Raw genomic sequence first — 27,363 nt, 5'->3', positions numbered from 1 at the left:
GAGTGCTGCCTGTGGCCTGTGGGTTATATAATAATGATTTCAACCTGGAAAGGAGTGCACAGGAAGGATTTAACAAAGTTTTCCCATAGTTTAGAAGTGTTTCTCAAACACTGAGATTTGAGAGCTAATGAACATAATACAAAGGCCCAGGCTCATTGAAGTAGACTAGAACTTGGACCTCTGCATTTTCTTCAAATTCCTCTAATTCATGCTAAAGTGTGTATGTGCTTGTGTGTGTGTGTACATGCATGCATGCATGTCACAGTGACTGTTTGCATGTGTACTAAAGCAAATAAAGGTTAAAGTATAGCATGAATCACTAAGATTAGATGACAGAGCGGAAGAGGAAATATGGGAGGAAGTTGATACTCACTGACATGGCTTACTTGGGGATGGTATAAAGCATGCTTAAAACAGAATGCTGGGCCCTACCCACGTCCAGAATTTGTAATTCAGTACATCTGGAGTAAGACCCTAGGATATGCATTTCTACCGGGTTCCAGGGGTTGCTGCTGGTGGTCCAGGGGCCACACTTCAGGACCAGCCGTGTAGACAAGCACAGCAAGCAGCCCTGAACCCTGGCTGCACACTGGAATCATCTGGGATGAGACTAATGCCCAGCCTCACCCCCAGAGATTCTGATATAATAGAACTTCCGTGGAGCCTGGATAGTGTAGTTTTCAAAGCTCCCCAGGTGTTTTAATGTGCAGTCAGGGTTGAGAACCACTGGTGCCAAGGCTTCCTGGAAAAGTGGGCGAGTCTGGGCTCCAGGAGCCACATTCAGTCCTGAGTTGCCGGATTTAATCAGTTTGTTTGTCTGCATGTCCTTTCCCAGGGGCAGGTGAAAGCAATGCACTAAATGATCTTCTTAAGGGCCTTTTCCCCACTCAGTATCGAGGCTCTGACTAGGATGCTTTAAAAACGCGTTTCCGTGATGTACAAGTAAAACAAGCATTTAGATTCAGTTGATTTTTTTTCTTAACAATGCTGCCCTCTAGTGTCCTTTTGGTAGAATTATGTTAAAAACCCACCTCAGCTATCAGTAGTTATTTCCTGTTATGTTAGATAGCTAAAAACTTGGGGGATTTTTCTCTGACATAAAAAAAAAAAAAAAAAAAAAATGAAGTGGGAATTCCCTGGCTGTCCAGTGGTTAGGGCTTCGCGCTTCCACTGCAGGGGGCACAGGTTCAATCCCTGGTCGGGGAACTAAGACTCCGCATGCTTGTGTGGGAAAAAAAAAAAAATTGAATATGCATTAAATTCAGTTTTACTTTGTGGCAACGTGAATCTCTAACTGTGGCCTCTACATTCTCTGCATTCCTCCCTGCATTCCGTGCGGCAGCCTCCTCCTCCCAGACTCCTTTCTGCATTCCACCAGCCCTTTCCTGCAGAGTCAGTAGCCAAACAAATCACGGAGCAAAGAAATTAACCCTCAACTAAAGTACCTGGGGCATAAGGGCATCTTGCACAGGCTCTTCCACACTCAGAACTGTTCCTTCTCACCTCTTCCTCACTTCCCACCTCTTTTTCACTTGATTGATAGTTTATTGAGAATTGAATTCATCAAACAGGGGCTCCCCTGTCTTCCTATGATGAGTTCTCCAAACCTCCTGAGGTCCCACCATCTTGCCAGAAGTGTCCTTCCCACCCCCAGGAGTGTTGTTCTCCTCCATCTCCCTGTGTCAAGTCTCTCCCCCTCCATACTCCCCAGCCCTCTAGCCCACATCCTCAGTAACTCCCGTATCTAGATCACTCCCAGTGGCATACAGGCTTACTCTTACATCTTCCAATTTTAAAATAAAACTCTCCTTTGACTCTAAGTACCCCTTCAGCTGCTGCCCTCTTTCTCTGCTCCATTCATTTCCTAACTTGAGTCTACCCAGGTTGTCTCTAATGCCTTCCCTTCCCCACGCCCATTCTACCACTGGCTCCAGCCTGGTCTTGGTCCCAACGCACCACAGACACTGACAGCACTCTTTTCATGGTCTGCAGTGACCTCCCTGTCACACAGCCAAATCCTGTAGACGCTGTTTTGTGCCCTTTTGACTCGAATGCTCGTGTGTTCCAGTCCTCGGGCACAGCTCCTTCTGCAAGCACTCCCTATTCTTGATTCTGAACTGTCCCCCCATCTGGCTTCCTTCCTGCCCCTCTGGCTGCAGTGACCTCTCCCCGACTCCTGCTCTGGCTCTTTTCTCTGGGCAGACTTCCCTTTTATAGTCTCATCCACTTCCATGGATTTAAATACAGTTAAAGACTGGTAATTAATAAATAGCTCGCTTCCAGCCCAGGTTGTTCACCGTGTCATTATCCAGTTATCTCCACTCGACATCTCCCCTCAGTCTCTCACAGTCATCTCCATTTTTGGCATGTCCAAGGGGAGACCCTGGCTCTTCCTCCCAAACCTGTTCCTCGCTCAGTCCCCTGCATCTTGGTGAATGGCCAGTTATCTGGGAGATTGTCTTGATTCCTCCTCGTCCTCACTTGCCACGTTCAGTCCATCTGAAAGTCTAGGGGATACTACACCCCAAACAGATTTTGATCCATTCATGCCTCTGTCTTTGCTACCACCTCCCGATTCCAAGCCCCCTCAATTCCTGCCTGGGGTACTGCAATACCTTCCTAAAGATCTTTCTGCTTCCTCCAGCCCCCCCGTACCCCCACAGCACGGTCAGATAGTGTTCTGAAATGTTCACTGCATCGTCATTTCCTTACCTAAAAATGTTAATGATTTCCCATCAAGCCCTGAATAACAGACAAATAACACGGTTTGCCCTCTGCCAACTTTATCTTGTAGCCCTGTCCTCCTTCCTGACTCAGCTTCCATGGCTTCCTGATGGCGGGAACTCACCAAGCTCTGTCCAGCCTCAGGGCCTTTGCACATGCTGCTCCAGTGGCCTAGAATCCTCCTCCACTGTTCTTCGCCTGACTGGTCCCTATTTATTTTCTGTGCCTAAACACTACTCCTCAGGGAGACCTTCCTTGACCAACTAAAATTGGTCTTCCCTCTTATTCCCTATCTCAGCCCCCTATTGGTTTTCTTCATAACATGTCACATTTTGTAATTACCTACTTGTTTACATCTCCATGTTCCCCACGCAAGTCAAAACTCAAGGAGCTTTGTATCTGTTTTACTCACAGATGAACCCAGTACCTGGCAAATATTAAGCTCTTAATACGTGTGTGTGAAATAAGGGAATGAAGGTACAGGAGGAGTACCACCTCCACTCCACCTTACCTGCTCTTGCCAAGGCCTCAGTAACTGCCGCATGGCCAAGCCACTGGCCAGTCCTGTGCTCATCTTACATGATTACAGAATGGAGGCAGGGGAGGCTCTCGGGCTCACTTTATTCTGTTAACCTCCTCAGTGTTTACCAACGTGTTTGATCTGCCACAATATCCCCAACCCCCAGCATAGCAGACGCCTCATAAGTCCTGTTGACTGGATGAACATCTCAGCTCTGGATGAAACAGGATGTGAAAGGAAAGGGGACTAGCACAACGATGGAGATCTCCAAAGAGAGAATACTTTGGGGCAGAGATTTAAATAATGGCTTTAGACTTCCAGAAATTTTAGCACAGGTACTTATTTCCATTTGTATAATAAAAGGAAAGAAAAGGTTTCATATAACTTTTTGTATCTCATTTGCTTTATAAATCTTCATAGATTTAGTTGCTGAGTAATAAACTGATATTTAGGAGTCTTTCTCCAAGAAAGAAAAATATTTTCCTTATAAGCCAAGTTCTACCTCTGTTGGGACTCTGGTGAGTAAAAGCATTCCCATCTTCCAAACAAAGAAACCAAGGGCAATTTAAAATGGTTTACATAAGCCAAACAAGCAAGCAAGCTAAGACCCTAACCCTCGCTGTCTCGTTCCAAATCCTGTCCCTGATCAATTAAGACAGTGCTTGCTGGTGAGAAATAAAAGAAGAACACATCTACTCAACTCGAGTTTGAGAAAGGATTTGATTCTTCTGAAGGACACGTAACCTACCAGATATTAGTGGGGCAAGAAAAGCCCGTGGCCTGCAACCCCTTGAAAATGTCAAATGACCTAGCATCCTGGGTATTTGGCTGACCTGCTTTGTAGAAGAAATCCAACCATGTCTGTGACTCATCACTCAATTGAACTTGAGGTTCTCCATGCTCCCTGATTCTGCATCACATCGGCTGGTGCCAAGAAGATTAGCTCAGCTCCACCCCTCTGGGAAGGGGTTCATTCTCCTATTTAGGAAATATGATGTCAAGCTGAAAGAGGCTGATGAGCAAGCGGGGCGGGGCCACACACAGGCACCGGTGAAATGCATGACATGGGTGTCTTAGAATGAACTTTGGTCCAAAGTGGTCAAGGGCAGAGTATGCCAGTGTGGGCTGGGAGCCACTGTGGCTTTGGCTGTTTGTTCAGCATTTAATATGTTTATCTTTCTGCCAAACACATTGTTGTTGAGTCATCTCTATTAAACAGCCACCCTGAGTGAGTCTTAGCTCTGCAGATCCCACACACAGAGGCAGGCCTTCTATCCCCAATGACCCTCCATTCTACAAAGTCAAAACAAATGCTTTCTCTCACTTCTCACTTTAGTAAGCCCTTAAGGTCCCCACGTTCTGAAAGAGGTGAATCATGTGTTCTTTTATCCAGCCAGGAACCCTGAAGCAATAAAAGTAAAGGAAGAACTTAAAGTGATCATTCTGTTTTTAATATCATTTCGTGTTGTTGCTGCAATCTGAAAATGGAATGTCAGTTTACCCAAAAGTACCAACCACCTCCAAACTATCAATATTTTATGTTAGACTATTATGTTATCACCAGTGTCAAAGTAATTATATTAATCCAACAAATAATTGCATTAAATATCTAAGCTTTGGGCAGGAAAAAAAAAAAGACTATATAACTTTGAAAGGTACATGTAATGCTAACTATTTGGCTTTCCATAGAAATCGTTCGAGCCATGACACATGTGATAAACCAAGGAATGGCAATGTACTGGGGAACCTCCCGCTGGAGTGCCATGGAGATCATGGTAATTTCATTTCTATTTTTAAATGGCCATTGAGTACCTATTACTGTTTGTTAGATATCATATGTAAGTTGTAAGATCTTTTGCAAACTTTCTTCACAATCACAATGGCACTAGAATTCTATGATCAATTCCATCAGTAATAGAGATGGATATGGGGGGTGGATCTCTTCAGCTCAGAATACAATAGGGAGGGTGCAGGTATCTAACAGGAATTGTGCTTTAGCATGTTCTCTGGTAGTAAGAGAGTAAATTTCTCAGCTAACAAGACATATGAACACAATATTCCAGGTTTTTTTTAATGTATTAAATAATGGTACTGTTCATAACATGCTAATTACAGATCATTTTTATATTATATATTAGTTAAGTTTTATTTCTTTAGGAACCTAGAAATAGTCAAACTACGTTTTCTTTGTAATAGTCCATAATTCATACTTCGACTAATTTTCCCTGGACCTTACTCATTCCAAAATCTCTCAAAGAATAATAAGGATTTCCTGCATTGGTATTTCTTAGTGAAATTGATGGTCATAACTTTGCTTACTATTTGGCCATCTACATTTTTCTTGGTTTGTATTGATTTCACCAAAATGAAATTTTTTCATGCGTACAGCCTTATTTCTCATCAGCTATAAATTCAGTTGCACTTTTATTTCTCCCTAGGAAGCCTACTCTGTAGCAAGACAATTCAACATGATCCCACCAGTCTGTGAACAAGCTGAGTACCATCTTTTCCAGAGAGAGAAAGTGGAGGTTCAGCTACCAGAGCTCTACCATAAAATAGGTAATCTTCACAATCAAATTTGCTGATTATTTTTAACAACAGGATGATCAGTGATCCAGAAAAAAAAATGTTACTGAAATGCTTTCCTAAATGTTCCTAATTAACCTAGGGGTTGTCAGCACTATGCATTCCAGAGACTGGAAGAATCAAAAGTGCCTGTATGTAGCCTCCAGAGTATCACTCATGAAAGCCAAGCAGAGCTGTAAATTGTGACTGGTGTACAAGCTGTACTCAGTAGGTGTGCAAAAAATGCATATAGAATGAAGGGAAGAAACAATGAATAAACGTATTTTTCATAGGGTAGTTGCTCTAGCCAAGAATGCATCTCTGAGTGGATTATGACTGCCTTTCCCCAAAATTATGGATTTATACATCTGTATCTCCTACTTTGCCTAGAACTGAGTCAGAATGGGAATTCAGGAACGGCTGACAAGCCAGGGACACATGTTTTTGTAGGTAGACATAATGACAAAGAGAGGGAAAAAATATATACACAACATGTACACGAGAATTTTGGACATCAGAAAAACTTATGTAAGCCACATTTTCAGGCGTACTTATTAAAACAGCTTCCAGAGATAATTTTCTTCATAAGAAATGGGGGTTTACACAAGTGGGAAAATGCTGGGTAAGAAAAAAAGGATAAAAAAGTTCAACAGGGCTTCCCTGGTGGCGCAGTGGTTGAGACTCCGCCTGCCGATGCAGGAGACGTGAGTTCGTGCACCGGTCCGGGAGGATCCCACATGCCGCGGAGCGGCTGGGCCCGTGAGCCATGGCCGCTGGGCCTGCGCGTCCAGAGCCTGTGCTCCACAACGTGAGAGGCCACAACAGTGAGAGGCCCGTGTACCACAAAAACAAACAAACAAACAAACAAGCAAAAAAGTTCAACAACAGCAATAACAATGGTTGTTATTGCTATCACTGCGTGTTTACTGTGCAGGGGGCATTGTGCTCCTGCTTTGCACCAGGCATTATTAAGGCACTGAGTGAACAAGCGAAGAGCTGGGTTTCTGTGCAAGCAAAAGTGTTTATCTCTGAGTGTAAAAAGAAACATAAATTTTGGTCATCCAAAAACTATGGATAAGCCACATTTTCAGGCTTGATTATGTGGCCTGTTCCCCATAACCAACAGTGCACGTTTGATAGGTTTATAAAAATGAAGCACGATTTGTAGACGCCTAAACTGTAATAGAAAGATTTATGCTGATATTAGCTCATGTATCTGGCCAGTTTTCCCCACAACTAACCAAGTCCTTTCTAAACACCCCAACACTTTTGATCCCAGTTTGCAGAAGTAACTTTTTAAGGTTTTTTCTTCTGTAGGCGTTGGAGCGATGACATGGTCTCCACTGGCCTGTGGCATCATCTCAGGAAAATATGGAAATGGGGTGCCTGAAAGTTCCAGGGCTTCACTGAAGGTATTTTCCTCCACCTCTAGGAAAGAGTCTGGGGATAGGAGCAAGGGGAAAAAGGAGATCAAACAGAACAGTTCTGCAGCAGCCTGTGGCTCCCTGGCTCAGGCCGAGTGTGGCCTTGGGCTGGCCGGTGTTCTCTGGCCAGCTCCCCAAGCCCTCTGGAGGTCTCTACTTCTGGTCAGGCATCAGTGCAGAAAGTCCTCCTCCTCTGGGGACCGGGGGAGATGCCCAATGACCTGGTTGGATTTGTAGACTCGAATTCGTACACTTATTCTTATATTCAAGAAGGCGTTTCATTCCTCCTTCGAAACTTAGGAAACGTAAAATCCCTTTTCTATATAAGAGGATCTAATTTTACTTTTCTTGACAAAACAAAACTTAAGCCACAGAGGTTTAATCCACATGTGGCAAACCGGTTGTAGTTGAATAGGTTTGAGGTCGGTTGACGTTTTTTAATATGTGAGGATGGGGAGTAAGGAGGGAGGGTTTGGGAAGCAGTTACAGAGCCAAGCCTCTGTCCCGGGGGCTCAGGGCTGGCATTTGCAGAGATCAACTTCGGCTGCTCAGTCTTGCAGCTTAATTTCTTCTCTGAAGCATAAAGATATTTAAGATCATTGACATAAAGTTACCTCCATTCAGAAGATCTTGATGGGGGCTTCCCTGGTGGCGCAGTGGTTGAGAGTCCGCCTGCCGATGCAGGGGACACGGGTTCGTGCCCCGGTCCGGGAAGATCCCACATGCCGCGGAGCGGCTAGACCCGTGAGCCATGGCCGCTGAGCCTGCACGTCCGGAGCCTGTGCTCCGCAACGGGAGAGACCACAAGAGTGAGAGGCCCGCGTACCACAAAAAAAAAAAAAAAAAAAAAAAAAGAAGATCTTGATGATTAATTTACTGGAGAGTACTCCAAAATCTCTCCTTGTTAATAACAACATGTCTGTTTTTAAAAACTTGAGAGAATGTGTAATAACATTAGAATCACAAATTACTCTGTAATGTCTAGGGAGAGAGCATAGGCATTTTCAAAATTCACACATGCCAAAAGCCCCAAAGAGGAAGTAGAAGTCTGACACAGCCTCTTGTCTCCATCAGCACAAAGTCAGCACAAGGACAACTCAAGTTAAGCCCAAACCAGCAACCCTTTAATCCGTGTGGCTGGAACCCCACCGTGTGCTTCCCTAATCAGGACCTTCTCCAGACTCTAGGTCTATCACTTTTCTCTCTGCTGTACCAGTTGACCTATTAGCTTGTTTGTTCTCTAAGATAATACAACATAAATATTTCCTAAAACATGGTGACATGGTCCTGCTTCTAGTTTTGCATTATTACAGTAATTATCCTAGAATATTATATAGGGTCTTGTTTCTGAAAAATGGAAGGTTTTGAATAAGTCAGCAGAGAAAAATGAAAAGCATCTTAGGAAAGAAAGGATAAAAGGTGGATGGCAAGAAAAGAGTGAAGAAAGAAAAGCATTGAAAATTGTGATTTTGCTGAGCACCTACTATGTGCCAAGCACCGGGCTAAGTGTTTTTATTCATCTCCTTTTTTCCTCGCAAAGATAAATGGATACAGATGGCTTTTAGTCAGTTGTAGCCAAGCATGTTGTCTTACATTCTTTCAGAGACTTTCTGAAAACTCAGAGTGCTTCCATATATACCAGGTGTTTGTTCCAGACTATCCTTATAAGAGGGTAAACCTTTTCCAGATGCAGAAACTGAGCACAAAGAGATTAGATACAATCCAAGAGCATAAACTCATAATAGAAAAAGTTAATAGTAGAACCCAGGGTTCCTGGCTCTCAGTGCATCTCCCTAAAGGCATTTTTGTTTCCCTTCAAACTCAGGTTTTTAAAGGAGGAAGAAGTAGCTACTACACTGTATTTGGAGTATATGATTGGCTGATCTCCATCACTGTTTGAGAAAAGCTTACAAACAGCTGAAAAGCTTTTAAAAATGCACAACGAAAAGAGGAAAAAAAAAAGAGATGCAAAATATTTGAAGGTGACTAAGCCCAAGAGCAACCCCCAAAATATTTCTGTTGTTGACTTTTCAGCATCTATTGAAACATCCTTAGCAATAAATAAGGACTCTCAACAGGTGAAAGGCAGCCAGTCACAAAGCGTGCTTCTTTAGAGCTCCGCAGACCCTCAAGGCTTCTTAATTCATCAGTCCAAGTGCTTTCTGGACTAATATATGTACACTTAGAAAAGCCACTTGAGTAGAGTAACTAAAGCAAAAAATACTACTACTACTAATTATATACATATATATGTGTGTATATATATATATGTATATATATATATATATATATATATATATATATTTCAACCTTAAGATTGAATGAGAATTCTAATAGTAAAAACATTAAAAAAAAAATAAAGACCTAGGCAAATAGATAAATAAGATGGCAACTTTCACCTTCCCCCAAAATAGAATAAATGGTTGGTATTTCACACTGGTTGTTTTAAGTTACACCAATAAAATAAGGATGCTAATACTTTGTTTCTACTATAAATATTGAACTAGATTTGAAGGATAAACTAACTGAGTGTGAAAAAATACCTATCTTTTAGAAAGTAGTACTGCCCAGCGGGTTTTCTGGGAGGCTGCATCTGGCCCACCACTGTTACAAAGACTTCTAAATCAGTGTCATCAGCACTGACTCACCGCTGAGCTAAACACCACTACTTCTTCGTGTCTTTCGGACATCTCCATGTGGCTGTCCCACGGGCATCTGTCATGCCTAATGGAATCTGTCCTCACTCCCCAGAATCTACTCTTCCTTCTCATTTAACAATGCCTCCACCCATCCATCTGGTCATCCCAGTCAGAAGCCAAGGCATTATCTCAGCTGCCTCTTCTCCTCTGTGTCTTATCCATCAGGGCACCAACTCCTCCAGTCCACATCCTGACGCTCTGTGGTCCATTCCTTGTACCACCCTTGTTCAGATCTTCATCATTGCTTACTTGGTTTGTTGCATTAACCTCCCATCTGGACTCTCTGATTCCCCCCCTGTCTTTTTCAGCTACCCACCAATTTTCTATTATCTATCTCAACTATGTGACCAATTATCTTTCTAAAAGATTAATCTGACTATATCATAACCCTGCTTAAAATCCTTTAATGACTTCCCAATCACTGATTATAGGACAAAACCTAAAACCCACAGAAAAAGCATTGAAGGAAATACTCTTGAACCCGTTTTTCATTCTTGTCTCTCCCCAAATCATATTACTTCATTTTTCACCCAAATGCACTGTACTCTTTTTTGCCTCCCAAAAATGCCCTTCTTTACATCCTGCTGTGGAAGCTCTCCTCATCTCTAAAGACGAATCTTGGTTGTCTTCACTCTGTGAAACCTGTCCTCACTTTATAAAAACTCAGTTATTGGTACTTTCTTCTATCATTCCATAAACACTTCTTACAGAGTCTTAGAATCCTCTGGCTGCAAGCAATAGAATACAGTTCAACCTAATTTAATCAAAGAAGGGAACACATAGACAGACACTCCCTGGGAAGGGTGGAGTGGGATGGCCTCAGGGGTGACTCCATCCATAGATTTGCACATCGTCAGGACTCTCCATCTCCTCTATTTCTCCCTGCATGTGAGTGTCATTTTCTTCTACTACAAGTGGGTCTTCTCCACGAGGCCAGGAGCAGGAATGCTGGTGACTGCAGGCTTACATCCTTAAAGTCATATAACCTGAGAGAAAAGAGACTTTTTCTTTATCAGCTTCAGTCCAGAGAAGACTGGCCAAGCTTGGGTCATGTGCCAACCTGATAAACCAATGACAGTGGCCCAAAGGATAAGGTGCTGTGACCAGCTCATGTCATGCACCTATGGTGATCTATTTCCCATAAAGAGGCAGTACAAACAAGGCTTCTAAGGAAATCATTGAGGGGGCAATCCAACTAAAAACAACACTTCTCAAGTTACCAGACAATGATTTGTGAGTACCTATAGGACAGAAACTGAAACTCACGTTAACTCATCACAGAGCCTGGCACATGCTAGGTACTCAATAAATGGTTCTTGAATGAGTGCAATGAGCCATAACTGAGGATCAACAAAGGCTGATCAAGAGACCAGGTGAGCAGCTTTTAAATAGAAATTTTAAATAGAAATGAAAAGTGCAATAAAATTTATGGACAGCTCTTCCCTACTGTTGGGAAAATACCTTATAGAAAAATCATAAAAATATGTACCCTTCTGTCAAAGGTAAACAGGAAACATGCAAACTTATGTAGATCAAAGTGGGTGGAGAGGGGCAGTCCAAGTACCCCAGGTGTTCACATTAAGAAACTAAGGATATTGCACATTATGGTACAATTTCAGAAGGAAATTTTTTAGCTCCAGCATTTTACCTAGAGATTTTCACCTCAGTAGTGAAAACTTTGCTGCTCTTTTGAGCCAAAGACTTCTATGTTTAGATAGAAATAGTCAATGATCTTGAATGCTGAATTATTCTAGACAAGGCCCAGTAATGAAATGTGACTGATTCTGTCCATGGCTTTATAGTTGCTCCCTGAGTTCTAATCTACGATTAACTAACAGGCAAGTGAGGGATTTGGGGCTGATCTCACTATTCCCACCCTGTTATGGCTACCTGTAATATGGGTGTCACACAGATAATGGTGACAGCAATAGGAGATGGCAAAGAAACAGGCTTTAGGAAAATTTAAAGAATTTTGTGACATGTATAAAAGTAATAGCCCACTAATCTGTGGAGAAAAGCTCATTCAATTGTTCTTTTGGCAAATATTTACTGAGTGTCTACTCAGTGCCGGGCCCTGTGCTGAGGGCTGAGGATACAGGGACAGTCTCAGTGTAACTCAGGGACTTGCTGGAGACAGACATGAGAAGGGGTGAATTATGAAACTATGTGGAATCCACAAGCACTGTGGAAGCACGCAGGGCTGCCAGCTGAGTTGTACTTCTTTAAGGAGGAAGTGTCTGTGCTCAATCTGAAAAATTGAAGAGATCTATCTTTACCCTGTGGAGCCCTGGTTTCTCAGATCCCTTCCTCACCACCATATTGGCTGAGCCCCTTCTCTGGGCCAACCACTGTGTCAAGACTGGAGATGTTGAGATGAACGAGAAGCCATCCCTGCCTTCCACTTACTTAGAAAGAACAATCAACATGTAATCAAACCACTGCAGGAATAGGATTAAGCAAGTGGAATGGAAGATGAAATTTCATCTTCTGATTCGTGGATTATTATTATTATTATTGCATACAACCACAGCCACCACCAGCCTTCTTACCAAAAACACTGGTTCACTTCCATATTTAATTAATATTTTAGTTAAGCCTCATCTCCTCCGTATGCTAACATTTTCCCACTTGTAAAGCAGTTAAAGTTATGTATTTCCGAAACACATTTGTTTCCTTTGGTATGAGGAAAGCAGTAGAAATACTATGCATCTACTTTTTAAAAACCCTAACCTGCTTATGTTTTCCAGTGATTAGAGTGAGATTTATGTTGAGGGTGGGAAGAAAGGTACTCAATAAATGAATGTTTAGTATTTGTTACTTTTAGAAGTCTTCCTAAAGATTGATGAATCAGTCAATCTTTATGTGTGTGGTATATGTTGAAACCTCAGGAACTCTCCTAGTTCTAATAAAAAGCAAGTGTTCAAGAAGCATTTGGCTATGGGTTTTCAACCGTGGTTTTTTTTTTTTTTTTTTCATTTGAATAACATTCAGAGATACTCGTCCTCTGAAAAATGTTATGAAACTAAAGTGAGGATCGGTGATGTTTTTCCCCTTGAGGACAGTAGAAGTAGGTTCAGGGGCTCTGATGTACCTAGCATGCTGCCGGGACTGGGAAAACTCTTGGCCATCTCTCTAAGCAAACTTCATGTGAGGAGCCAGACCATAAGCCTCTGAGATCTAGGAGGAGAACAGAACTGGGGCCGCTTGTTCTTTTTTCTTTTCATATCTGCAAAATCATTCCAAAAATCATAACAAAACATAATGCGTTTTTTTCTTTGGAAATACTGTCTTAGAATGATGAAAAAATACTTAAAAAAAACAAAAGCCAGCAGCCCATTGAAATCATATGGGTGGAGATTTTGTGATGATTGCCCAGCTTTCCACTGCCTTTGAGAAGGTAAAGGTCTGTGGTGGTAATTATGTCATGAACGCATACAATGGAGAAAGTCCACGTTGCCACACAGGGAGATGGTTTTTATTATTGTCACTAAAACAGACTAACCGATTCTTACAAATATTCTTTTCCTTTGGGTGTTGCTGCATAATGCTAGCTTTGTACGTAAGAGTCTATTGTTCCTCGTTTCATAGTAAGAGCAGAACCTTCTGAAAAATAGGGCATTGAGAAATTCTAAAATATTCTTTTTCTTATATTTAGGAAATCAGGCTCACTTCATAGTCTACATCAGGGTCAGTCTCTTCTCAGAGGTTTTAAAGATTAGTTTCTCATTTACCTTTTTAAGTTCCCTTGCCTTTTTAAGTTTCAAACGTTATACAAAAGGTAATACACGTTTGGGAAAGTGTTTATCCACTTTAAAACTTTAAAATGGGACTTCTCTGGTGGTCCAGTGGTTAAGACTCTGCGCTTCCACTGCAGGGGGCACGGGTTCCATCCCTGGTCGGGGAAGTTCCAAATGCATCGTGGTGTGACTTTAAAATGTACTCGGTACCTATCAATTACACCATTCACATTTGCTTCTAGGAAGGAGCAGAGAAAGCTAACAATAAAACACTATTATAAGAATACTGAAGAGACTAGGAGTAAATTGAAGGCAAGAGGGAGAAAGATAGTTACAGCAGGAAATGTAAGATAATGACTTCCTTTGAGAAGAAAGCTTGGCACCCAACTTCCTTGACAAAAAGGAAACATAATAGACCCTGGTGAAATGTAAATGCTTTTTCCCCCTACATTCTAAAGGCTATTGCAATATGAAACATCATGTCCAGATGGGATCTAATTGATTATATGTTAGGATTTTAACAACTTTTGTGCATGTCGATGGATCTGAATGGTGAGTTTTAGTCAAAATCAATCTGTCTTGAATCAGTAAACAAGGAAGGAGACCCGTGGGGAACATTTCCTTGCATGAAGACATAGGCATCCTTGTCACCATGAAACAGAAAGGTCAGAGCCAAGAAGATTCAGGAATTCACCACGAGGCTCTTATATTTTATTGAATTAACAATCTTTGCATCAAACCCTTACCAGACATTAATATTTAAATGTTCTTCTTATCTCTAGTGCTACCAGTGGTTGAAGGAAAGGATTGTGAGTGAAGAAGGGAGAAAACAGCAAAACAAGCTGAAAGACCTTTCGCCGATTGCGGAGCGTCTGGGATGCACGCTACCTCAGCTAGCCGTGGGTGAGAAAGTCACTTGGGAGGGGAAGCCTTGCTGGATCATGGAAAATGAAATCATTCTCTACTGTTGATCCACATCTCTTGCATGATAACATACCTATTGCAGGGGCAGATGATCTCTGAAGCACAGACTCCTGGTTCATACTATCTAAAACGAGAGATAGTATTAGATAGGTTTTTCAGAGTTCCCTAGAGTAGTTCCACATGCTGGAACACTTTTCTTACTCCCTTCTCCTTTCCCTTATAACACAGTTTAAACAAGAACACATCAGTGAAAACGCACACATCCTCACAGTGTCAAGGGTGAGCACCCCTGAGCTGTGTAGTGACATCCACTGCTTCTGGCTCAATTTACCATCCCCGTCGAAGGTCAGGCGGGGTTGGTGAGAGGCTGAGGAGCAGGGCTGCGACCGTGGCCAAGGCTACTGCCACATGGAAGGCCTATCCCATGGGAGCAGCGTCACCGCGAAACTTCCAGAGCCACGACGATGGCTCTTCCGACATTGTGGAGTCAATGAAAGGTCACGGTCACGGGTAACAATTGAAAGCCACGTTGCACCAGAACAGTCCTGTAGAAATATAATGTGCACCATGCGTTAAATCTTTAAATTTCCAGTGGCCATATTAAAATAGTAAAATGGAAATAGGTGGAATTAATTTTTAAATGGATTTTATTTAACCCAATATAGCCAACATATTATCATTTTTAACATGTAGTAAATATAAAAAGTTACTGAGATATATCACACTCTATTTTTCATACTAAGTCTTCAAAATCCAGAGTGTATTTTACACCTACAGCACATGTCAATTCAGGCTAAACACATCTCCCGGGTTCAATAGCCACCAGTGGCTAGAGACTAGGGATTAGACAGAAAAGCATTTAAACTTTCAGTTCCCTTGCTGGAGAGTATCTGCCAGGCTCTGTGATGAGCTCTTTAATGCTCATCTTCTTGTCTCCTTAATCGTGGGTCCCGCGAGGTGTATACTAATCGAGGTGTATACTAATCGTAGCCCTATCTTACAGATGTTAATGGAGTTTTGCTACTATTATCTCCACTTTACAAATGAAGAAGAGGCTGAAGAGAAAAGAATTCATGTGGTAGCTAGGAGAAAAGAATAAAATGGGTATAGAGTCTAGAAAAAACTCCTAAGGATTAAGAAATAGCAGGAATTGGGACAAATCAGATACAGTGAGCCAACGAGATAAAAAGCTCAAGATAAGTTCTATGCAAATAAAATAAAAGAATATTTGTTAGATGCTTGACTCTTCTGAGGCTGGAAGGCAGGAAAATGGTAGCTGCAGTTAATAGTCACAGAAAGATGGAAATGGGAGACGGTTTTAGGAGAGAAATACCAGTTACCTAAGTATATGTGTAACTATTGCTGTAATCCTTAATCCAAAAAACAAAAAAACAAAGATTATATTTAATGTGATTAGTTAGCATCGCTACTAATGAGCCCAGTAAAAGGTATTAGCTATCGACCATTAGCGAGTTATTTAACCTGATTATCAATTTTCTCATCTGTAAAACGGGTATAGTAGTATATATCTTACAAACTTGTTGAGCAAAAGGAAATTATGTATGTTAAGAAAAGAGTAGGTGCTCAGTAACTGGTGAAGATGAGGATGAAGATGATGATGTTTTTGCAAAGAATTAGACACCCTCTGCTGAAACTCTGTCCACTCCTAGCCGTCATATATGGTCAGAGGCACAAGCACAAAGAGGAGCACCTATTCTTAAATCATAGCCATAAATACAATCTTTAGGTGGTAACAAGAAAGCAAGTATTGAATCTAGCTCTGAAAGAGATAGAAGAACACTGTCTTTGTAAAGAGAAAATCTTTACAACATTTAGACTTTCACTGGATGTCAGATGTACATGACTCTTTACAGAGTCTGAGTTTAAATTAAAACATGCTTTGTTTCTCCTTTTCCTCCCTCTGTGCCCCCAGATGTCTTTCTCGCCTGTCATTTTTTTCTTTTCTTTGTAAACAGGTAGTTTTGTTTTTAACCACAGAACTCTCAAACCAAGAGGGAGATTATTTCCAGGCATATTACCTTTGATCTGCTAGAAGCGTGTTGGGGGAGGGGAGATCCTCTGGCAGGAAACAAACTACTTCAGCCCAGCTGTGGGCTGGTGCCCGTGTCTCACGCCTGCACAGGAGCCAGCATTCACACCTTGCTCATAGACACTCTGGATGTGCCTGTGGGGGACACTTGAGAAGATGCTAATTATCTGGAATCATCTACGTTACGTCTGGCATTGGCCAGCTCTGCCCAGTGGGTTCTCCTACATGGCCCAGCAGCCCATGGGGGAATCATCTGTTGCTGGCATCAGGTAGTTTATGGGCAATAATTTTCTCAGTGCCCTGCTTTGCCCTCAGAACTTCCACTAGTGCCAAAAAAGAGTTCTAAGTGCAAAGTAGGAAATAAGGCAGCCAAAAAAAGAAAATAGAAAGAAAGAAAAAGCCCAGGATCACTTGGCTTGTTGCCTTCATAGAGCATTATTTTTCCTACGTGGAACGATTTAGTGATTGCCTTAAAAGGTCTGAGTGTGGTAACAGCTTAACAGTATCAGTTGACAGCATGGCCTGACCAAATGGGGGCAGAAGAAGAGGTGTTCAGGGATGTCTGTCAATCATCCATGTCTCCGTTTATTCAACAAACATCTAATGAGCACCTACTATGTGCAGGTGCTGGGCTAGGTGCTGAGCATCCAACTGCAAATAACACACATCTCACAGTCTGGTGGGCAAGTCAAGAAATTAACAGATAATTTTAATGCAGTGTGAGAGTAAAATAATTGAGAAGGGCAGGGTGGGCCGGGGGTGGGGGTGGGGGCGGTTTGGAAGTAAAATGTAGGAGCTCCCAACCCGGCCTGGGACTCAGAGAAGGACTTTAGGAGAAGGCAGTGCCCACAAGGAATCCCAGATGATGAGTAGATATTAGTGAGGCAAAGGAAGGGAAGAGGCAAAGGGACATTCCAGACCCAGGGAACCGCTTGAGCCAAGGGCTTGGGGAGGAGAAACACAGCATGATATTTGGGGATGGAGAGGATTTACAAATAGTGCTGCTGGAGCACTAAGTTCAAGGAAGGGAGTGAGGAGACCGGAAGCTGGAGTGGAGGGCTTTCTAGTAAGGTTTGTCAGGGTGAGAAGTGAGACCTTCACCTCATAGGACCAGGATCCCATCAGGCACACGTTGAAGAACGTTTAGCAGGCAAGTGACTTGAACAGATTTGTGTCTGGAGAAGCTACTGCTGGATGTGTGCGGGGTAGGCAGGGACAATCCAAACAAGATGTAGGAAAACCATTTGTGCAGGAGAGATGGTGAGGGCCCGAGGGAGGGAGTGGACAGTTGAACCAGAGCAGTGATTCTCCAAGTGTGTTCCCATATCCACACACTGGAATACTGTTCATCAATAAAAGAAATGATATACTGACCCATGCTATAACATGGATGAACCGCACAGACATTATGCTAAGTGAAAGAAGTCAGACACAAAAGACGTACTCCATGATTCCATTTAGGTGAAATGTCCAGAAATAATAAATCCATAGGGGCACAAAGTAGATGAGTGGTTTCCTTGGGTTGGGGGTAGAAATGGGATTAACTGTGAATGGGTATGAAGGATCTTATTGGGATGATGGGAATGTTCTAAAACTGGATTTTAAATGGTGATGATTGCACACATGATAAATTTATGAAAAATTATTGAATTGTACACCTAAAATGGGTACATTTTACCTCAGTAAAGTTGTTTAAAAAAAAAAAAGAGTACCTGTACCGGCAGCATCAGCATCACCTGGGAACTTGTCAGAAATGCAGATCCTCAGGCCCCACTCCAGACTTTCTGGGTCAGAAACTCGAGGTGAAGCACTGAGTAATCAATGTTTCACAGGCCCTCCGGGTGACTGAGGCATGCTAAAATTTGAGAACTACTGGATTAGAGAAATATTTAGGAAGGACAATCAGCTAGATGACAATTAAAAAGGAATGTGGGATCAGAAAAGGACAGTGCCCAAGGATAGCTCCCAGGTTTCTGGTTTGGGAGGCCAAGTTGCTGGTGATGCCACCAGATGAGATTGGTAACCCAAGAGGGACAGGCTTAGTTAAGTAGCAAGAAGTTCGCAGTGTCTGTGGGGCGTCTAGCAGGGACATCCAGCAGACACTGCATCCCTGGGCCTAGAGCAATATCTAGTTCCAGGCAGCTACAAACTGCAAAGTCTACTTGAACCACAGGGAGTTTCCTGGGGACCCTGGCTTCTGACATGGTGAGAAGGGGACTGGGATGTGAGGGGGATGCAGGGAGTCTCAACTGGCCTTTTACAAGTTTAAGAAGAGGAGAAGGGTAGGGTGGCAGCTACACAGGTATGAAGGGCCTGAGGAGGCTTATTTTAGAATGGGAGAAATTTGATTATGCCTTCTTGATAAAGAGAAAGAGGATAGTAAGAAATCAAACATCCAGGAGAGCAAGAGAGGGAGAGAAATAATGGATGAATCAAATCCAAGAAAAGGCAAAAGGAATGGGATCAGGGCAGTGTTTGGCTTTGAACAGACAGCACCCCATAGCCTCTGAAACTGGAGTATGTGTGTGTCTACTTGTGTCCATAGGTGAGTGGGAAATTAAGGAATATGCTACCTGAGGGACTCAATTTTCTACATAAAGTAGGCAGCTAGGCCATCTCCTGAGAGGGAGGAGGCCTGGGTTGAAGAGAGTTTAAGTGTAGAGGTTGCTAGAGGTGGAGGAGGGTGAGGGGTTTGAGGGCTGGTGAGAGAGACGGTCTCCCCAGAATGAACCTCGCGTCAGGAAGAAAGGCAGGTCCAGAGAGGGCTGACAGGTCAGTGGAGACAGAGGACCCAGGTACCCAGAGTCTACACGGACTCTACGTAACAGATGAGGGGAAAGTGAGAGCATGAATGAGATGGAAAAGACAGATGCAAACAGGAATCCAGACGTTCGCCCATGAGCAGTGTCACGTGTCTTCAGGAACAAGACAGTGTTTCTGGGCTGGGCAGCTAGACTGGATGCCCCAGTTGTGGGGCAGAGGAGCCCTAAGCCCACAGTTCACAGGCACGGGTTCTACCGAGTCCTCCACACAACAGGGGTTGCTGCTGAGGTTTTTAATCCTGGAGCGTGCTGTCCATCCTCCCCCAAGGTTAATATGTTTTGGTTGCGACAACGGAAGCTACAAATGGTGTTTGCAAACTCATCAACAGTCAGAAGTACTTTGACTTCCTGACCCACTGCTCTCTCTTCCCAGCGTGGTGCCTGAGAAACGAGGGTGTGAGTTCCGTGCTCCTGGGATCATCCACTCCTGAACAACTCATTGAAAACCTCGGTGCCATCCAGGCAAGTACTGCAGCCCTTTCCAACCAACTCCAGGGAATTTCCTGGTGCCTTTGAAGATGCCCCCAGGCAGTGTCCCGTCTCCCCACCTCTGTCCTTCATTGTGTCACAGCTGAGTGGCATGAAAGCCCCTAATATAGGGAATAGGCTACCTGTTCGTAGATAGGGGAAGAAGGGAAATGGGGACAAAGGCAAAAGAAGCAACAGAACTTTCACAGTATGTGGATCCAGGGATGTCCTCTTCTGATTAACAGGCAGCCTCCTCCGGGATCATTTCTCAGGATGGCTTGTGTCTGTGGGACAGTGTATTCTATGACCCAAGCAATGTTACACCTGACGACTGGGTTCCCAGGTCGAACCACACAAGCCTGCCTAATAACCAGCTTGAAATGTAGTAGCCATAGGACAATATCCACACATCATGTATTTACTTTTTTCCCCCACAAATATTTATTGCCAACCTACAGTGTGCCAAGCCCCTCCTTTCTGCTCTCCTAGGATCCTGGATCCCTCTCCCCATCACAGCACTTACGATAACGTAGTATAACCGCCTGTCTCGTTGAGGTCAGAGACTTGTGTCTTTCTTGCTTCTCCACTGATTTTCCAGTTCCTAGACTCTATGGCCCTTAGCCAACACTCAAGAAATACCTATTGAATGAATGAATGTTTGCCACTTTTAAGACAAATAAGCTCAGAATTCCAGGATCACATCTCCCTAACAGCAATTTCAGGAGCGCCCACCCCCATTCCCTCCCCTGCAGGGACTGCTAGGCCTGGAGGGAGCCTGCAGCTGTACCTGGGAAGCCTGTAAGGCAGCAGGAGGGGAAGTGGGAGAGAGATGTTCCTGGGAGTTCTGAGGAGAGGGTGGAGGTTGGTGGCTGTGGTGACCATCCCCTGCCCCCAAAGGTCACATCTCAGTCCTGAGCCTGCCCCACTCTCAGCCCAGCCAGAGGCCGCAGGAACGAGCTCGTCCACAGCTCTTGCCGTAGCTGTATCACCTGCACAAACAGAAGTGCCTCACAGCTTCTCCCCCGTCCATCTGTCCCCGAAACCAGCACTTAGCCCTGTTACCTCTCCCAGAAGGAAGTAGGTGGAGGTGGGGACAAGCTTGATTAAACTTAAAACTTTTTAAAATCCTTTTGAAGAATAGCCTCGAATATGCTGGGAGATCAACGGTGCAGACCTCCTTCTCTACCATCACCTTTCTTAGGGCCATGCAGCTGGGTAATCATCTCTGGCTCTCAGCTTCTGAGAATTCCTCCCAGATTGTGGGGTTCCCTGTCCCTGCCTGGGGAATGCTCTTTTAAGAAAGCCTTCCCAACTTCTCTTATTTTCACTTGTGCTCTGGCAACAGATAAAGGCTCCACAATGACGAGGAGGAAATGGGAACAGTCTATACACAAAAGAACTGAAATGCAAACCAGTGATTTCAATTCCACTAATGCTTATTGAGTACTTATTCTGTGTCTGGCACCATGCTAGGCAGAGAGTGTTCTGAGATAAGCACAGGACGGTGCCCTCAGGAGCTCACGGGCTGCCTGAGAAAGAGGGAATTAAGATTCACTCTAGCCCGTGGTTCATTCAGGAGATCTTTGAGAGCTTACTCTGTACCCAGCACTGGGGACACCACAGGAAACCAGAAACATATTACCCAACCGTCAAGGAGCTTACATTCGAGTGGCAGAGGCACATAATAAAGAAACATATAAAATAATTTCAAGTGAGAACGTTTACTAAGTAAATAAAGATGGTATTGTAATAGAGACTAACTGGGAAATGAGTGAGCCCACTTCAGAGAATGTCCTTGCCAAAAGCCCCTCTGGGATATGTGTATTCTGAAGCCTGGAAGTGGAGGACGCAGCACGTGAAAAGCCCTGGAATGAGCAGACACACAGAAGAGCAGTGCAAAGGCCCTGAGACGCAGACGCACTTGGCTTTTTCCAGGAAGCACCAGCCTAAGGCGAATGTGGTCAACATGCATTGAGCATAAAGGATGGTGGGCGCAGGCAGGGGACAGGTCACACGGAACACTAGAGAAGTCAGAATTTTGTTCTACTCACAGCAAATCCTTTGGAGGGTTTTAAGAGGAGGGACACGCTGTTATTTGAATTTTTAAAGATTTCTTTGGCTGTTGTGTGAAAAGCAGAATGAAGAAAGGCAAGAACAGGTTGTCCAGGTGACGGGTGATGGTGGCTTGGACTAGCGAGGATCGTGGCCATGAAGGTCAAGGAATCCGTAGGTTTTGGAAAGAGAGGCATGACTTGCAGATGGCTTGGCAAGAAAAGGGAGCAGCCAAGGATTCCTGTCATGCTAACAGAGTGATCACTGCCATTCCAAGGGGGAACTCATACTGCCTGGGACGGTAAAAAAAAAAAAGGTAGCTCCTGGGCTTGGCAATACTCCAGGTAGCCAAAGATAACATTTCAGAGGAAAACTGAGGCAGTCATCTTCCCAAAGCACTTCCTCCCTAGCAAAGCTCTGGCTGGTAGCAGGATGGGGCTTCCATGCTCAACGCATAAGAGAAAAGGGACGTTGTCCAAGCAGGGAGGCTGCTACCAGGAGGGTTTACCTTCCCTTTTCCCTTTCTACTCCACCTCCCATGGGCCCAGCGCCACAGATTCCACCCTTGGCAAGCTGTAACTGGGCCCCTTGATGTGGTGAGAGTAGATTGTGTAGCTGGGGGCTCCCTGCAGCGGTTGGTGGGACTGGATAGAGAGCAGTGCCAGCAGCTATAAGGAAAAGAAGTTTCTAATGGGCAAAGGAAGGCAGCTGCTCCAAGGAATGAATGTGCCTAAGGTGAGCATAAACTGGAGGGGCATTTATAAATCAGAGCCTCAAGAGATGAGAGACTGGAGAGAAGCCACAGCTGCAGGCAGCCCATCACCTGCACAGGTCCCCATCCTCCAGCCTTCAAGCCCTTCTGAGGCTCCCCACCATCCACTCAGAAAAGTCCAGGCTCCTCAGCAGTCGGGCCTTCCCATCCACGGCTCATCTCCCCTCCCCCACCTTCCCTGGGATCCCAATCCCCAGAATAGTGGTCCTCCTCCTGCAAAGTGTCCACCACCCCAGGCTGGCCAAATCCGGCTCCATCCCCAAGGTCCATCTTGACAGTGACCCAGTCCTGGGAGAGCTTCCCTAATGCCTGCCAGGCGGCAACGCTGGCCAGACCTCCCCTCACCTGCCAATTACTGCACTCAGGATACTACTACGCCTGCAGTTTGCTAGCTCATGGGATGTTTGTGTGACCTGCAGGGACGAAAATGTTTTAAAACAGTTGCCAACATTAAAAAATTGGGCAACTTCACATAAAATTCTTAATGTATGGCTTCTCTTGAACATTTAGGTCTTGTAACTATATTTTTTTTCATGTTTTATTCAGGTACTTTTATGGTTTCATTTTTCTAATGTTTAGATCTTTCTTATTGGTGTAGTGAATGAAGAATTTTTTTCCTCACATGGCTAACCCACTATATTCTAGACACAAAACTTCCAACCAACTTCTAGATTTGAGTCTCATTGTTGCAGTCTCACATTTAAATAGCACAGTAGCTGAGATCCTCTGATGCTCCAAGGCTAGTGGGAAACCCAATCTGCTTTAGCTTCATTCGGAGAGGAAAATGTTACCAGACCAGTGAGGAAGGAACTCTACTACCCTGCCAAACCCTGAGGCTTCTGGGGAGAGCATATGAGTGGAGACAAGGTCATGCTGGCCAACATGACTGCAGCAGAGGAAGGGTGAGGTGGAAACCTCAGAATCAGTCATCATGAATGTATTTCACCAGACTCCACACAGGCTCAGACTATTCCTGCAAGAAGCCTGCCTCTGTCCCTTGTCTTATGGTGTAATGTGTGCCCTTGGCCCACTTCTCGCAATAAATGCTAGCTGGCCCTAGATGATCTCATCCTTCCCCAGGGCTTCAATGAGCATGACCGTGCAAATGACTTGCAAATTCTCAACTCCAGTCCTTCCACTACCACTAAGCGCCACAGCTGCACTTCTGGCTGCCTGCAAGTCACTTCTACATGGGATCCCAAAGGCACCTTCACCTCAACATATCCTACCCCAAACTTAGGCTCCAAACTTCTCCTCCTGGGGTCTCTCAATAATTAATTACCTACACCAGTATCTTCCTAGTTACCCAGTCTTGAGATCACCATCAGCCTCCAAAATGTCTCTCCGAGGCACTCTCCTTTTCTCCTCTACCGCCACTGTCTAGTTAAGGTTCTTAGTGTCTGGCTAGGACTGCAATAAATTTCTAACATCTGTGTCCCCTTTCAATCTCCTTCCAACTCTTCCTTCAGAATACCTCCAGGTGTCTGATGGAGTCACTCCCAGCTGAGAAGTCCTGAGAGGTTCCCCACCACCTTCAGCATAAAGTCCCAACTCCAAAAAATGGCATTCAAGGCCTTCCGCCGTTTACCTCAACTTCCCTTTTCCCTATTCCCACCATCCCCACCCCTCCCGCACTCACTCTACACTTGTATCACCCCATTTCACGGACTTTTCACTTCTTCATGCTATTCCATCTACCTGGGATGCCTGTTAACCTGTAGCCATCCTTCACCAGGGTTCTGTCCACCAGGTGGGCTGAATCTCTCCTTAGTCTCTAGACCTGTGCTATCCACTACTGTAGCCCCTGGCCACCTGTGGCTATTAAAGCTAATCCAAATGGAGATGTGCTCCAAGTGTAAAATGTACCCTGGATTTCAAAGATTTAGTACTTAAAAACATGTAAAGCATCTAATAATATTCTATACTGACTACATGTTCAAATGATGTTTCGAATATAATGGAGTAAAACATGTATTAATTTCACCTGCTTCTTTCCACTTTCATTACTGTGGCCACTAGAAAATCTAAAATTACATATATGGCTCTCATTTCTATTGGACAGAGCTGCTCTAGATGTTCTATATTTCTATGAGCCTTCATTTACTGTCAACCAATAATTATGAGCACCTACTATGGGCCAAGTACTCTTACAGGCTCTGGAGATGCAGTGTGAACAAAACAAGGTCCCTGACCTTAGGGAGCTTCCTGTCTGCTGGGGAGGTAGCATTCTGGTGGTGGTTTATAATTGTATCCAATTCTAGATGACTTTGCTTAATATTGAGCACAAAGAACAAGTACCAAGTACTAACCACATCCTTTGTTCTTCTCATGCTCTCAGGTTCTCCCAAAGATGACATCACACGTGGTAAATGAGATCGATAACATATTGCGCAACAAGCCCTACAGCAAAAAGGACTATAGATCATAAGGCAATGCATGAGCCGCAGGAGCTGCATGGGTAAAGCAGCAGTCTATACAGGTACAGAACGGTGTTACTAGCCAGTGTTCTGAATCATTTAGCAGCCCACTGCTCAACCTCTAGTGTCCCCGGATTCTGAGGTTTCTGCTGTCGCTACCACTGTGCACCTGAATTATGAACACATCTGAAAACTCACAACCAGGAAAATCCATTCTATTTTCTTATCTGGGACTGCAGTCACCTATTCTTACATTGCTCTGTACATCTCATGTTTATGCAGAGGAAAGCATGTGGCGGGGGAAAGACATATTACCTTCAGGCATTTAGTAACTTAAAGAAGGTTGTACAGATATATTTTTTCAAATGAACAACATACACAGATGCAATGTGCATTGCATCAGAAGGAGTAGGCTCTGTTCACTCAGAAGTCTTGCTTGAAAAATCAGCTGAAACAATTGTACATTTTTTTTCTATTATCACATTCATGTTAGCAAGAGTTGTTTTCACTTGTCATTCAACAGAAGTGAAATGCCTAGGTATTTGCTTTCATTACCTTTTAAATATTTAGTGTTGCTTGGCCTCAAAAATGGCCCTGTATAGCAATTCCTCCAAGATGGTCTATTAGGATTCTAATAATGTTATGTCCATTTACATGGAGAGATGGTAAAAGGATGAAGACCCTAGTCTTTAACCAGAGACAGTCTGGTTAATTTATGAAAGGGAGAATTACACTACTACGGAAGGCTCGCTTTGAATAAAATGTATCTGCAATGAAGTGTTCATTTTTACCTACATTTTCCTAAAACCTGCTTTATACTTCTGACTGCTTGTAGGCACAGCTTCTGCAAGTTTAAATATTTGAGCTTTAAAAATACATATACACATGCTCAGTTTTGTAAGTAAATCTGTAAAATACCCAGAAAGGCAAATGTTTGCTGTTTAATTAGCACTGGGATTTTACATGCTTGGTGTTTTTGAGAAGTTATTAACATGAAAGTGAATCATGGGCTTCGAGAAAAATGCTGTCACTACTCAGCATATGCTGGGTGAAGTAACTTGCCCAAAGAAAAGTAAATGTTAAAGAAAGAACTTCCTAATTCCATAATCACACTATGTGCATTAAACTATATGCATGAAAGTTCTTTGCATGGATTAATGGGGCCTAGCCTTGTAGCACTCAGAAGCTGAGGTATATCCCGCCCTGCCCCTACTGGCTACCTACTCTCATGAATATATCACTTGAGAAAAACTGACAGTATACTGCGTGTACCTGTAAGGAGGGAGAAACCTTTTTTTCCCCACTTTTAAGGTGTATGTAGAGGGGGGAGGGTCCTCTATCCCTATTTGGACACCTGAGCATGTACGAAATTCTAATTTAATTTTCTGGCCAACAGGACCCCATGTAGAAACTACTGAGACTTACAGAAGAAATGTACTATCAGCTTAAAATGCTATTTTCTGCCATCATTTCCAGATATGTATTTCATGATTAAGTTCCCAGTCTTAAAATGTTAGTGTGAAGTACCAACAAATTTTCTTTTTGATTACTATTACCTGTATTCTAATAGGGAAACAGTGCGTTTTTTACCCAAGAGTATCAGATGAATGATGGAAATGGATCATTTTTCAGTTGTTCATTGTGCATTCAATCAATCCAGTGAACTACTGTATGCATAAATGAGCTGAAGTTGTCTAATTGGAACTGCAGTTTATTTGCTTAGAGTAATAAAAGCATTTGTGCATTTAATCTCACAATTAGTTTTTATCTGATCTATCATTATAAAGCTATATCATAATACGAGATACACACACACACACACACACACACACATCTTCATAAAACAGGCAGTAAGAATCACTTAAATAAAAATAATGTTGGCAGGTAAGCTGCACTGAGTGATACCTAACAGAAACAACTTTACCGAAAGATTTAAATTGCAACCCAAACTTTTTTTCTCTTGTTAATGGAGAAAATGATTAGCTACTGAAGATATTTCTCCTTGGGTTTTAGAAATGTTCTGTACTAAGGTTAAAGCTTCTCAAACTCATTTAAAAGAACCTGCAAATTAAAATCATTGCTTGGCCGTGGGAACATCTAGTTTTATACAAATCATCTGCCATGGTAAATGTACTAGATAAATACATTTCACAGTTCTATCCTTAAGAAAAATTTCCAAGCACTCTCAT

General features: G+C 43.3%; 1 protein-coding gene across 6 annotated transcripts in view; it reads left to right on the top strand.

Moving 5' to 3' along the window:
* KCNAB1 (potassium voltage-gated channel subfamily A regulatory beta subunit 1) overlaps window positions 1–25,185 on the top strand; it is a gene marked incomplete at both ends in the record, with an annotated part of 412,699 nt that extends 387,514 nt beyond the window's left edge. For 5 of the 6 annotated variants that reach the window (XM_079704949.1, XM_079704946.1, XM_079704947.1 and 2 more), the window contains 6 exons: window positions 4,934–5,019; window positions 5,683–5,803; window positions 7,127–7,221; window positions 14,452–14,572; window positions 19,839–19,927; window positions 25,096–25,185. In XM_079704949.1, coding sequence (XP_079561075.1) covers window positions 4,934–5,019; window positions 5,683–5,803; window positions 7,127–7,221; window positions 14,452–14,572; window positions 19,839–19,927; window positions 25,096–25,185 — 602 coding nt within the window. Of the gene's footprint in view, window positions 1–4,933; window positions 5,020–5,682; window positions 5,804–7,126; window positions 7,222–14,451; window positions 14,808–19,838; window positions 19,928–25,095 lie in introns of those variants that run through there. The other variant, XM_079704951.1, reaches the window with a different exon arrangement.
* Between the last annotated feature and the right edge of the window lie 2,178 nt (window positions 25,186–27,363).

Source organism: Hyperoodon ampullatus (genome assembly GCF_949752795.1).
Source record: "Hyperoodon ampullatus genome assembly, chromosome: 5".
Lineage (NCBI taxonomy): Eukaryota > Metazoa > Chordata > Mammalia > Artiodactyla > Ziphiidae > Hyperoodon > Hyperoodon ampullatus.
Note: the sequence above shows the minus strand (reverse complement) of the source record. Positions and strands in the feature narration are given on the sequence as shown.